The sequence below is a fragment of the Myxine glutinosa genome, chromosome 8, assembly GCF_964187855.1.
Source record: "Myxine glutinosa chromosome 8, kmMyxGlut1.1, whole genome shotgun sequence".
Classification (NCBI taxonomy): Eukaryota; Metazoa; Chordata; class Myxini; order Myxiniformes; family Myxinidae; genus Myxine; species Myxine glutinosa.
The window spans coordinates 91,211,839-91,226,011 of record NC_136268.1 but is presented as its reverse complement, the minus strand read 5'-3'; the positions used below and the strand labels follow the sequence as shown (position 1 = coordinate 91,226,011).

The 14,173-nt window shown below is 42.4% G+C and overlaps 1 protein-coding gene across 8 annotated transcripts in view; it reads left to right on the top strand.

The window, feature by feature from the left end:
* Positions 1–12,765, top strand: part of METTL15 (methyltransferase 15, mitochondrial 12S rRNA N4-cytidine) — a 25,760-nt gene extending 12,995 nt beyond the window's left edge. For 2 of the 8 annotated variants that reach the window (XM_068124812.2, XM_068124811.2), the window contains exons 5-7: positions 4,909–5,057; positions 7,062–7,186; positions 11,747–12,765. In XM_068124812.2, coding sequence (XP_067980913.2) covers positions 4,909–5,057; positions 7,062–7,186; positions 11,747–11,915 — 443 coding nt within the window. In that variant the 3' untranslated portion in view covers positions 11,916–12,765. Of the gene's footprint in view, positions 1–4,908; positions 5,058–7,061; positions 7,187–7,631; positions 7,727–9,459; positions 9,762–10,796; positions 10,910–11,746 lie in introns of those variants that run through there. The other 6 variants (XM_078783503.1, XM_068124813.2, XR_013624344.1 and 3 more) reach the window with 5 other exon arrangements.
* The last annotated feature ends 1,408 nt before the right edge of the window (positions 12,766–14,173 follow it).

Sequence of the window (14,173 nt, the reverse complement as noted above, 5' to 3'; positions counted from 1 at the left end):
TTGTTACTTCATGTGTGTTTTTGTCGTGTGCCTTGTAATGCTTTATGAGATCTTGTGCAGTGAAAACTCTTAGTTATTAACTGAAGTTATCATTAATGTGGTAGCACACACAACTTTTATTTGGCTGCATCAATTTTGAGACCATTTTCAGATAGTAGGATGTACCTTCAGATAGTAGTTCAGATTTTCGTCACGGGTAGTAGGTTGTAGACAGCAACCGCCCAGGGTAGTACGACCGTCCTGATTTAGGAACGTTAAAGTGGTGCCCGGAACCATCGTACATGCTCCGTGTCAGGATTTCTGGTCTTACTTTCTGTCTCACTCAAACTATAGTTACCGGGATAGCTTCAACCTCTCCTCGCAAACAAACATCATACACCTTTCATCATACACTTTTCTTCACTTTTATTTAAGGCCTGGCCTCGATGAGGACTATATAGTCCATGCCTGGAGCCTCTAACATAAAAAAAATATCGGTTTTAGCCCTATCACTCACTCAATGGTCAAAAATATCAAAAAATTATCCTTCAAACCATAAACTTGTTTGAAAGCTTGTTTGAAAAGAACAAATAATATGCTCATCTTATTTACATTTAAAACTCTGTTTTGCAACGTACCCCATTCAAGTTCATGCTTGCATGTTATAAAAGTGAAGTAACCAAATTTGAGTGTACTTTCTTTAGTTAGTCTGGTTTTCCTCATTTGGTGCTCATCCCACATTGCCCTGGATGCATTACAAGTCAACTACAAAATGTAACCTGCTTTAACGCACCATGAAAGCATTTTTTTATTTGCCAAAAATAGACATGTTAATGAATCTATCACATTCATTTTGTTGTCGTTATCCAAAGCAGGTGCAATTTAATAAATAATACAATTAATGACACACTGATCATGCAAAAAAGAACATAAACTCAGCTCCAACTTTATCTACCATATAAAACACAGTCAGTTTGTGTGTTTGTACAGATGTCTGTCCCTCTTCATAAGGGTAGGTTTTAAAGGCCAATCTTTTAAGAGAAATGTTTGTTCACTACGGTCTATTTTTGAGGATAAAACAAATTCAGATAAACATTTTCCGTAAGAGTAATTATGTCTCTTGTATTGGAATTGTAGATAGTGGCTTACCAGCCGAGCATCAAGGGTGGTGTGCAGAAGCGTTTAAAAAAAAATAACATTAAATACATGGTGCAGAGATATCCTCTGTATTAGCCTGGTGTTGGCTTTGCGGTTAGGGTGCCGGCTTGGGATCCTAGGATCCTGGGTTCGAATCCCGGTCGATCACTGAATTAACGCCAGGGGGGTTGACTCAGCCTGTCATCCTTCCGAGGTCGGCAAATTGAGTACCAGCTTTGCTGGGATGAATGATCACGGTGTGTACCCCGGTTTAGAATAGGTGCACCGTATCCCTGCGCATCGTAAGAGCGTGACCAAGGGTTGGCATCAGGAAGGGCATCCGGTCATAAAAACATTGCCTCAAACAGGGCACCATGATTGTCATGGGGCCCGCAAGGCTAACCCCTGCTCCAGCTGGGAAAAAATGGCCTTAAAACGATCATTCATTCATTCATTCAGAGAGGTGAAATTCGCTGCATGTGATGTGCAATGTGCGCAGAGTAATGTAAGTGTTCATTTATGTCTGTACAAAGTCTATTAAATAAAGATATAAGCACACCTGACACTAGGCTGAGGCTTCAGACTTTGTCACACCCACAAGGTTGCACCGTCGAATAAACTGTTCCAACCTGTCATTTTTGATGGCTTTTTACTAGTATATATGTAGATCATATGCTATCACCAAGCAGATAAAAAGCAAAGCCACCGTCTCGTTTAGCCCTTTATGGGGCTCGTCGGGGCAACACATCGCTGTTCCTTCCACTTAGTGAATTTGCAGCCTTATGGCTTTATACTGGTTAATGATGCAAACCACACTGTGATTGGTGAGGGTGGCAGATTGAGTCCAATTACAGCGATTGCTGCACGATCTTGGACCAGCAAGTGCCATCTGCCACCTGGCCACATTGTCTTCCACCCTACTAATCACAACCAGGAGCCATCAATATTATCTTTAGCAATGAAGAGTTATATGAAAATGATCTATGTAAATCATAGTTAAAATAAATATCCTCTGTATTAAAACATCCATCCTGCCCCATCTCCCGAGTGATCTGTGACTGCAGTATTTTTATTTTACTTTTTTTTGTATACAAGATCGAGGCTCGTGAAAGAGCTAACATTAATCACACAAAAAGTCAAACCGACACACAAAACACAAAATAAGGGGAGCGGTAGACAAGATGGGGAGAGAAGGGGAAGGACGGACACAAACAACATTTGAAAGCAAGGACATCGAGAGAACTGTGGGAGGGAGAGGGCTTGGGGGGAGTTGGGAGAGGTATAAAACATATGGACACTGCAAGGACTTCCAGGAAAGAAGTTAGAATTTCAAAAAAGTGTATCTGGGGTGAAAATTAGCGGGGGTAGAAAAGATCAAGGTTTTGGATGGGGCATTTTTTATATATGAGAGATGGTGGTGAACAGCTGTTTTAAAGACCTGGAGGGAGGAGTGGGATTGAAGGGAGTGAGGGAGTTTATTCCTGAGGCAGGAGAAAAGGGGAATGAAAGAGTGAAGGTGAGCAGAGAGCCTAGATTTTGGCAGTTTAACCATGAGAGGGTTGCTGGCAGATCTTGTGCGACCTGTAGGAATATTTGGGGGACAGAGCACAGAGAGAGCTGGGGGAGCAAGGCCGGAGAGGAGTCGGTAGAAGACAGAAAGACCACCAACCTGCCTGCGGTGAGTGAGTGAAAGGCCCTCGAAGTTAGCTTCATCGCAGGAGATTCCAAAGATTCTGAAAGCTTTGGTTTCAACAGCGTGAAGCCTGGCTAGGTGTGAGGCAGGAGCACCAGCTCAGAGGGGGGAACAGTATTCCATTGAGCTATGGATGAAAGCCTTGTATGTGGTGAGGAGCTCAGGTGTGTCAAGGAAGGAATTCGCACGACGGAGGATGCCCAGACGGCGACTGGCTTTGGAGGCCAGCTTGGAAATGTGGTTTTCCAAAGAAAGATGATGGCAGATAGTGAGACCCAAAAGCTTGAGCCACAGAACCTCTTGGAGAGGATTGTTGAGAAAGTGGAATGGAGGGTTGTCCAGTCGGTCTTTTCGGAGAGACATAGTGAGAGTGTGAGATTTGTCAGGATTGAAAGACATGTTCCATTTGTTTGACCAGTCTGTACAATATATAGAATGCACTGTGGCATCTTTATTGCTTCTACAAATCCCATCCCCACAACCTGTGCCAAGAAGGACCACAACAATGATATCTTGCTGAAAATTGTACCATCAGCAGGTTACATTTATATTCACATTCGGATATCTTGACGAATGTATGTCACCATTCTTTCATCAGAGCTGGTCCAAAAATGCAGAAATGCCTAACAAACACCATTACAGGAAAAGCTAATAGGAACTGCTGCTGTTTTAAAAGAAATCCCACCACTATCTCCCACCACTATCTCCCACCAGCAGCACCTCCCACAGTGGAATTAAACGTAGAAATAAAATACCTCTATATTGTTACCATTCTATGGTACTATTGAAGAAGAATAAGACCACACTTTTTGCATCTTTATATGCATAGGACCGCCGAAGCAGTTTCTTAGGCTATTGGGCACAATCCTGGATGGGTCTCCGCTCTGACGTAGGATACTCATTCTTCCCAGTGAGCTGGTACTTTTTCTGCCGACCTCGGAAGGAAGACAGGCTGATTCAACCCACCTGGCGTTGATTCAACAGCATGATAGGGGTTTGAACTGAAGACCCTGATATCTCAAGCCAGCCATCTTAACTGTGAAGCCAACACCAGGTTTATGGCACTATTGAAGCTTGGGGTAAAGGATGCATTCTCTACCACAGTGCAAAGTGATTCTAAACTACCTTTTTAATTTTCTCCTGCAGCAGTCGTTGTCATCATCTATTTCACATACCAGATGTGGGGAATCAAGGCATCCATGACAACTTAAGAGTGACTGCTGAGAATTTACCCGAGACAGGTCACCATTATATATTGCTCGATGCTGTCAAGGCACTTGTCAAAGATGAGGAATTCTGAATTTGTCGAGGCCTGGCAGATTTAGTCTTGTGTGTTTCAAATTTACTGTGGAATCCTTTACATCCACACGTTATTACTAGCAGGCTGGAAGTTAAGTCGTAAGTCTCTTCAAAGAATGGTAAGGTCATTGATGCAATGGCTACCTGTGAAGCAATAGGATAGCAGTTTATAGTTTAGTTGCAAATCAAATTAGGCCTAGATCATTCAAAGCTGACTATACTACTTCTAAAATACTTTGCCACGTTTCCTTTAGCAATGAGCTATACATAGTTTTTTGTGTACATAGTTGAGGCCCATGGAAGAGTACTACACTCAACAGATCAGGACGTAATAGACAAAACCGGACGCAAAACACGCATGGATGGGGTGGACAAAATGGATAGAGGATGCATGTGATGGACAAGATGGATACAGAAGGAAACTCCAAGGAGAGAAAAATGGAAAATTGGAAGGAGGAGGGATTTGGGTGGGGTTAACGAGGGTAGAAAAGTTTATGGTTTTAGATTGGGGGCAATCTGAGATGGGAGTGAACAGCTGTGTTGAAGACCTGGAGGGAAGAATGAGATTGAAGAGGATGTGGGAATTGATTCCACAGGTAGGGAAAAAGAGGAACAAATGAGTGGGGGTGAGCAGGGCTACTTAAAGTTTAATGCATTGTTCAAAAATAAGGTTCAAATACAATTTTTACAGCTTTGGAAATGGGCTTGATTTAGGGTTCCTTTCATTTTGAACATTTGCATGTTATGAACTTTGAATTGCTTTCGTATTGAAACGTATTGTATTGTTTTATTCGGTCCAGGTGCATACCCAGCAGGAACAATCAGCAGAGATCGGTTGAATCGGAAGGCTCATGTAGCAACGCGTGCTTTCCAGGCGATCAGAGCATTTGTTAACAACGAGCCATCTGAGCTTTTAGCTGCACTGGAAGTTTCTGGACGACTCCTTCAGGTATCTTATTGGCAGAGTGTCAAGCGAGCCATGATCTTTGTCGGTGTACTACTTGCGTTACACAAACATTATTGAATTTCAAATGAATTACCTTTTCCACACTTCCAACACTGATATCCAATTCTGCAAATTAATGTACTGTATTAACATGATCCAACAATTTTCCAAGATTTGCTCTTCATTGTGTTTAATATTCACTTGAATAGACAGTAATTTATTTCATTTGACAACGCTCAAGATCATACCAATTCACGTCCATAAAAAAAAAAAATCTTGCTGCATGACTTAATTACAACTTTATGAAAGACATGCATCACCAAATTGTGCAGTCTCCTGTGAATTTCAGCTTATTTGATATTTGTTCATAAGGAGCTTGATGATATCTGTTCCAGTTACAGACAGCACATGTGTGACTGTTGGTACCATCTCTGTTTTGCCCACACTACATGTCTTTTCCTGTACAACAACTTCAGGGTTGATCTTTGGCCTTCTCACAAGCAGTCAGCTGTGGTGACATTTGAAGTGAGGGATGGGATGGACAGGAGCATACACCAAAGACAGATTTGACAAATTACCACCAGGTATTTGAGGAAGGAGACAAGTTTGAAAGTTCAGCCTTGAGGTTGGCCAGATGTTGTTTTCTGGAATGATCTGAGGTTGCCTTCGGGTGGATTTCCCTTCACTGAAAATGCAGCAATTTATTTGAAGGCAACTACCTCGTCACAGGATTCCTTACACCAGGGGCAGTAGGATGGGTACGATAGCTGCAGTTGAGATGGGATAAACCTGTGGATGAGAGAGAGAGAGAGCAGGCTTTTGTTTAAGAAATCCCAAGTGACACAAATGTCAGTGGAGTAGGCTATGGAAGACAAATTCTGAATTGAGAGGGCAGCTTGCAATCCTGAAGCAGATATCTGACAACAGCCACACAGATGTGGACTCTCACAAGAACATTATCAGATAAACCAATTGGAGCAGTGGAGGAACAAAAGACGTTTGAAAGAAAGTTGATCATTACCACGTCCAGCGAGGAGGATTTGCCATTTGTAGAAATCCAGGTTTGAAAGTTTACAGATTCGGTCAGTCTGCTGGAGATGCAGAAGCCCTTTGCTGTGAATGTTGTGGTTGGTTGAAGAGGTACCGACTCCCAGACAAATGAAATGGTGACAGATTAAATCGCTGCATTAGAGGAAGAGAACGTTGGGGTAGGTGGGTATAATTTGCTCCATGTTGGTCGATGGATGTAGTAATCACTGTAAGGAGGATGGTACAGCACACAGACAACGAGGTGGTTGCAGAAAGGAAAGCACAACCAAAGGTCCCCCTGGAGGGTTGGAGGTGCGAGAGCAGTACATGGACAGTGAGCAATGGAGTTGTTGATGTGAACTGCAACCCCACCACCAGGATAGGAGAGACAATAGTTGGGGAGAGCCAGAGGAATCAGAGGCATCCTGTGGGAGGAATGATTATGTTGAAAAGATAATGTCAGTTTTAGCTTCAACAACCTGAATCTCAGACGACAGATCATGGCCGATTCTCTGGACATATTTCATGCATTTGAACTCATTTGTGAAATTGGAGTCATAGAAAAGCTTGTGTCTCTCTCGGTCACCTGGCCATAGGAACTAACTCTTTGGTTGATGCGACTCGGTTCCCTGTCACTGGTCGCCTACAGTTGAGGGATGCGAACCCTACCCTAACTGTGTTCACACCAAGTGTACGAATAAACAAAATTAAATGTCAGGAGGTGTTCTTTCTTGGAACAGTTGGCATATTTAGCCCACTCGTACCCATTTACCAGCATAAGATGCTGTGATGTGTTTGTGTTACTTCAAGCAAGTTTATAATATTTCGAGTATGTGTTAACGATTTTTGTATCCTTCTTCTCCTTATTCTTCTTGTGCAATGAGGAGCAGAGGAGGAAGGCAATGTCGAGTTTTATTTGTTTGTTTGTATTTTTGCTCCATTATATTGTTTTTAACTGTGAGATTTTCTGCCTTGCAGCCAGGTGGACGCCTTGCTGTAATTGCATTCCACTCGATAGAAGATCGGATTGTTAAGCGCTTCTTGCAAGGTGTCCCACAAGATTCTCCCATTGGATTGGGTGCACGAGCACATATTCGCGGCAGGTATACATATTTGGGCTTATTGCACTTTGTTTAGTTGTGCTCTATTTTAGCTTTCCTGTCTTTGAAGTTTTATGACCCAGTGTGCTTTTATAAATGCGTAAAAGAAGGACCTTTGCTCGAAAGTACTGAGAAGTACAATGGTGGTCAATATGCAATAGTGCCTTTTAAAATGCATGTTTCTAAATTATTTTAATTAAAAGTTTGATAAAGTTCTGTGTGATGGTGGATTAGCGGGGAGAGGCATCTCTTATTGTGAAGCTGAGGCACAAAAAGGTTAAATGGGCAACATACTGACAGTGGTGCAGTGGTACCATGCTTGGACATGAGCAAGGGAAAGAGCAGGAATAAATATGAAAGATAAAAGCTGAAAAAGAGGTGAATACAACAGCAAGTAAGGTGATTGGGCTAGGGTAGGATTCATGGTGATAAAAAGATTGTGTGTTAGGACAGGGAATTACACGAGATGGTGTTGCACCAGCTGCTAGAAATCCTGGAGGGGAAGAGTGTGATTGAAGAGGCTTGCGTAGCCGAGATGAACAGGTACCTGTATTTGCTAAACAGTTCTGCTTATTCTGGGCCCGTTGCCTTCATAAATTACATATATTGCAGTTACCTTGCAATATACGGCGGATCTTATGGCAGAGTTTCCCAGTCTGTGCATGCGTAAATGTCGTGCAATGGCTTGTTGTGTCAGATTTTGGTTGGTGTTTTTTTGTTTTTGTTTTTTGTATTATGAGTGCAATGTCTCGGAGACAATGCACAGACTGTTGCTTCCTCGCGTTAGAATAATTGTAATTGCTGCGTGCGTAAGCGAAGGACCGAATTCTAATTTGGTGTGCGGGTGCGACCCACGTCAAAATCCAAGATGGCCGCCGCCATGTATGTCTGATGCCATGTATGTCTGAACCTTGTGAGCGGAATATCTTGAAAAATAAGCGAAATACCAACTTGTAATCTGGTGTGTGGGTGTATCTACGCATAAGGAAGAATGCTATTGAAAATTGGGTCGCCACGTCAAAATCCAAGATGGCCGCCGCCATGTATGTCCTTTTTTTTCTTCTTTTTTTTGCATACAGAATCGAGGCTCGTGAAAGAGCTAACATTAATCACACAAACAAATCAAACAGACACACAAAATATATAAAAAGAGGGAGCGGTAGACAAGATGAGGAGAGATGGGGAAGCACACAAACACAACATTTGAGAGCAGGGACATCGGGAGATGTGTGGGAGGGAGAGGGCTTGGGGGGAGGAGGCGTGGGAAGGGGGGGGGGGGGTTGGGAGAAGTATAAAACACAAGGACACCAAGGACTTCCAGGACAGAAGTTGGTATTTCAAAAAAGTGGATTTGGGGTGAAATTAGCGGGGGTAGAAAAGATCAAGGTTTTGGATGGGGGAAGATAAGAGATGGTGGTGAACAGCTGTTTTAAAGACCTGGAGGGAGGAGTGGGATTGAAGAGAGTGAGGGAGTTTGTTCTAGCGGCGGGAGCAAAGAGGAATGAAGGAGTGAAGGTGAGCAGAGAGTCTTGATTTTGGCAGTTTAACCATAAGAGGGTTGCAGGCAGATCTTGTGCGACCTGTAGGAATATTTGGGGGACAGAGCCCAGAGAGAGAGCTGGGGGGGCAAAGCCAGAGAGGAGTCGGTAGAAGACGGAAAGACCACCAACCTGCCTGCGGTGAGTGAATGAAAGGCCCTTGGAGTTAGCTTCATCGCGGGAGATTCCAATGATTCTGAACGCTTTGGTTTCAACAGCGTGAAGACGAGCTAGGTGTGAGGCAGGAGCACCAGCCCAGAGGGGAGAGCAGTATTCCATTGAGCTGCGGATGAAAGCCTTGTATGTGGTGAGGAGCTCAGGTGTGCCAAGTAAGGACTTCGCATGACGGAGGATGCCCAGTCGTCTGAACCTTGTGAGCGGAATATCGTGAAAAATAAGCGAAGTACCATCGTCTAATCTGGTGTGTGGGTGTACCTAGGCATAAGGAATAACGCTATTGACAATTGGGTCGCCACGTCAAAATCCAAGATGGCCGCCCCGATGTATGTCTGAAACTTGTGAGCGGAATATCTTGAAAAATAAGCGAAGTACCAACTTGTAATCTGGTGTGTGTGTGGGTGTATCTAGGCATAAGGAAGAACGCTATTGAAAATTGGGTCGCCATGTCCAAATCCAAGATGGCCGCCACCATATATATGTCTGAACCTTGTGAGAGAAATATCTTGAAAAATAAACGAATTACTAACTTCTAATCTGGTGTGTGTATCTGCGCATAAGGGAGAACGCCATTGAAAATTGGGTCGCCAAGTCAAAATCCAAGATGGCCGCCTTGCGTCTTCCACTTTGTCAACTCATCACTTCACCGACGGGGGACCGAGGCGTAACGCTTGTTGTAATTGCTTCAGCCATTATTGTGCTAGCCTGACTCAAGAAGAAAGAAAGAAGTACACTATGGTAGTTTAGCGATCTCTCAATTTGGTAATTTAGCAATGTATTCTGGCATCTTAATCAGTGTTGGTCGTTATGGAAATGCTCCAGAATAAAAGGTATGGCTTTTAAAGGCGTACGACTTTACAGCAGACATTTCAGAGTAGAATTTTGTACATGTTTGATGTGGAGCCTATATTTTTACCCAAGCCATCCTTCCCTCAGGTGTAATCCATGATAAAGTCAACATGGTCTGTAATAAATACTCTGATAAACAAGAAAGTAAAATATGGTTCGAAAATTATAACTAATTGTATTGGGATTATGACGAATATTACACAAAATTATTGATTAATGCAATGATTTCTTTACATGAATCCGGCCGTCGTTAAATAGCCCAGTCAAGTTGACTTTGATTATTATCTCCATCACCATCACCCATCATCAATTCGTTCTATTTATACCCTGGGAGTGGCCTTACGGTGGTTGGTGGCGTGGCCATACGAGAGTTTGTATTCCATAAAAACACGTGATCACCAGTGAATGTTCAGCAAGTTATCTCCCAGCCTCAAACAATTAACCCCCACCCTACAAATGTATACATATAAATTCCCTTTGAGGTTTTTCTTTACAAAAGAACATGTGAAATATTTGTCTTTGTGTTACATTATGTGGCTACGTTCCCTTATCCCCATTTATCCCATGAGGTCTTGCACTTGTGAAACACTGTTTTGCCGAAAACGCTGTTTTCCAGGAACCGAAACCCGACGAGGGTTTACTGTGCACAGTCCTTGACTGGAAACTTGAACGTTAAAAAACAATCTTGGCATCTACATTGATCGTCAATTATCATGGAAATTTGTCTCGTATTCCATTTCCCTAAGCATGGAACTGTATCTTTCCAGCACATCATTTGCTTCTCTTGTCCCAAAATCTGGAATATGATATGATGGATGGCTTTAAATATTTCCCCTCATTGAAAATTTTCACAAATATGCTAAAGAAATGTCTGATCTCGTGTTACAAATGTAAGGAATATTCTTAATGGAATACTGCTCTCCCCTATGGGCTGGTGCTCCTGCCTCACACCTAGCTCAGCTTCAAGCGGTTGAAACTAAAGCATTCAGAATCATTGTAATCTCCCATGATGAAGCTGATTCTGAGGGCGTTTCTCCCCCTCACCACAGGCAGGTTGGTGGTCTTTCTGTCTTCTACCGACTCCTCTCCAGCCTTGCTCCCCCTGCTCTGTCCGCCAAATATTCCTGCAGGACACACAAGATCTGCCAGCAACCCTCTTCTGGTGAAACTGCCAAAATTAAGACTCTCTGCTCACCTTCACTCCTTCACTCCTCATTTCTCCCGCCTCTGTAACAAACTCTCACACTCTCTTCAATCCCTCTCCTCCCTCCAGGTCTTTAAAACAGCTGTTCACCACCATCTTGGAACTCGGCTCCCATCCAAAACCTTGATCTTTTCTACCCCCGTTAAAACACCCCAAATCCGCTTCTTTAAATCCCCAACTTCTTTCCTGAAATTCCTAGAAGTGTTCATTTGATTTATACCATGTACCCCTCCCTCCCCCTTCCACAGATCTACCGACGTCCCTGTTCTCTTCTGTTGTTGTGCTTGTGTACTTCCCTCTCTCCCCCTCTTGTCTCCCGCTCCCTTCATTGCATGTTTTATGTGTTTGTGCATCTTTTCATGTTTAATGTGTTAGCTCTTACACGAGCCTCGATTCCATATTAAAAAAAAAAAAAAAATCACAACCGAATGAACAGCTGCTACCATTCTGAACCATTCTTCTTGCATTGCCTCAAATTCCAAATTTATTTTGCTCAACTACCTGACTTTGTACCATGGTTTATTGCGTGTTACGAAATCGGTCCTTGCAATGTTATGTGTAATTTTGTCTGTTATGGGATGCCCAACACAAGCAAATCTGCTTTCCAGGACTCGTTCCTTTTGTTACTTTTTTCATGCATTGTATTTTATTGAATTCGAGGAAGGAAATTTAAGGTTTAATTTTTTTTTTTATCAGTTATTTGTAATGTGCTGTTGAAATCTGCCTGTCACAAATGCTGTAGTAACCAACTGATCCTGCTTCTGGCCCTCTCCAAATTCCCACCCTACTCCCAAGGAGGGGATTGCAAGATTTGGAAGAAAGCAAGGAAGCTAAAAATTTGACTGTGCAGGAAGCTGTCAAGTGGCAAATCATGTCAAAGAAGGTTGTAAAAGCAAGTTTTGAAGAGGTTGAACGAAATCCTTGTGCTCGCTCAGCCAAACTTCGTGCTGCCATCAGGGTTTGAAGTGTTACTGTTACTTGTATAAATTATTTATTTTATAATACAAAAGTTGAGACAAGAGATTGGGAGTAGGTATTGAAGAAACAATGAGTTGGTGATGCCCAGTGATTTTCAAACACTGCAGAGATGAGTAAGAGACAACAGAAAAATGTCAGTTCCACAGACAAGATAATAGATCGATGAAGGAATGGAATAAAACATTCAGCCTATAATTGGGGAGGAGAACCCTCCAAACCCTCATTGTGGACTGGGTGAGGATGGAGGGATGGGAGGAGTGAAACAAGAAGTGAGGCAACGGAAAAACTGAGTCTGCCAACCTCGCTGCAATGGGCACGAAGCAGACCTTGGAACTCGGCCTTCTACCAGGATGTACCAATAACATGGAGAGCCTTGGACTCTCTCCTTGGGATGAGTGTGAAGAGGAGCTGCACCAGCCAGGAATAGGGAGTCATACTCCGTGAGACTACAGATGAAAGCCTTACACACTGTAATGAGTTGTGAGGGCTCAGAAAGGACTTGGTACTGTGTAGAATACTGTTGCATCAGCCTTCTTTAGAGGCAATTTGAGAAATATGGTCAACCCAAGACAGATTGTGACACATTGTCTTTATTCCTTTAAAAGTGCTTTGCATATCTTGTGGTATGGAAATAGAGCATCTTGTTTCTGAAGGGATAAGGGGCTTCTCAAAAATGTGAAAATAATTCATGACATCAATAAGTATATAATTAGTTTAGTAACTAGGTTTAGTAACTTTTAGTAACTAGGGATAATATTTACCTATTCATTTGCTCCTTGAAAACACTGTACTCGTTCATATTGTTCATAGCAAAGAACATTAAACTTCCACTGAAATTTGTTCTCAAGCTCTTCCCTCCTGGATTTTTCTGATACAGAACTAAGACAATGCTACACATTATTCCCCAGACTCATTGAAAAATGTAATCATCAAGGTTTTACATCAATTTTACTATTTTCCCAGGGGAAATGACAGTCACTTTAAATTCATGAAACTTTCCCTTGCAGAAAATGCCTTTCAAAGACACAAATGCAATTCTATAAATGAATTGTGACATCGTCTCTCCGAAGTTAAACCTACAAAAATGCTAAAACCAGGATCTTCGGTCTTATGGTATTCCAACTGTGCTATATGAGCTTGTGCCGAATCTGTTGCTTAGCTCTTGATATAATTGAATGACCCAAGGCCAAACACTGTGATGTTGTAATTGCCAATGAAAATCTCAACCCCCCTGGGAATTCATAAATAATTGTTCATGCAGTTAAGTCAAGATCATTGTTCCTTGACCAGGTCATAAAAGCCAAGGCAATATGGAGCTTTCAAAATGACATGAGTGCAAACAAGGCCTTTCACGTGTGTGTGTGTGTGTGTGTGTGTGTGTGTGTGTGTGTGTGTGTGTGTGTGTGTGTGTGTGTGTGTGTGTGTGTGTGTGTGTGTGTGTGTGTGTGTGTGTGTGTTTTAGTCACTCACCTCCGCTAGATGGGGCACTTTTAACCACATGTCTCTGCTGGAACGAAATGTGTAAATCAAATAGTCTTTTAAGCATAATTTTCAGACTCAAGAATGGCAATTTTAGGGTGGTTAACCATAACGGTTGTGGTCCTGGATTCAAATCGGACTCATAAAAATATAGGAAATTTGAGAAATATCTGCAGATGTGAGCTGTTGAGTTCCTACCATTTCCTGTGAATACAAGGGAGTGGATCGGCAGTCACACACACGCACACACACACACACACTTTGAGACCTGGTAGATCACCATTCCACTTCCTGAGATCTACCCACGAGTGGAGATAGAAGCCAGCAACTGGCATGTGCACACACATACAGTGCCTATAGAAAGTCTACACCCCCTTTCAAATTTTCACCTTTTGTTGCCTTATAGCCTGGAATTAAATTGCATTAAATCAGACTTTTTCACCTTTATTTACACATCGTAACCCACACCTTCCAAGTGAACAACAAATTCGACAAATTTCAGAAAAGTAATGAAATCTTCAACATGGAATCTCTTCGTCCTTATCACACATCCAACCTGTCCAAAATCTTTTGTCCAAATCCGTCTACATCTTTTGAAATGTCCTGCTCACAGTCAAACAGACAGATGTGAAAACACAATTTCTGTCCTCCGCTTTCGGTATGATATAGCGCATATTGAGTGTCCATCGAAAATGGTTCAACAGAGGAAATTGAAACTTTAGCACATGTTACATGACTATTTGATATCGTGCAAATTGAACGTAC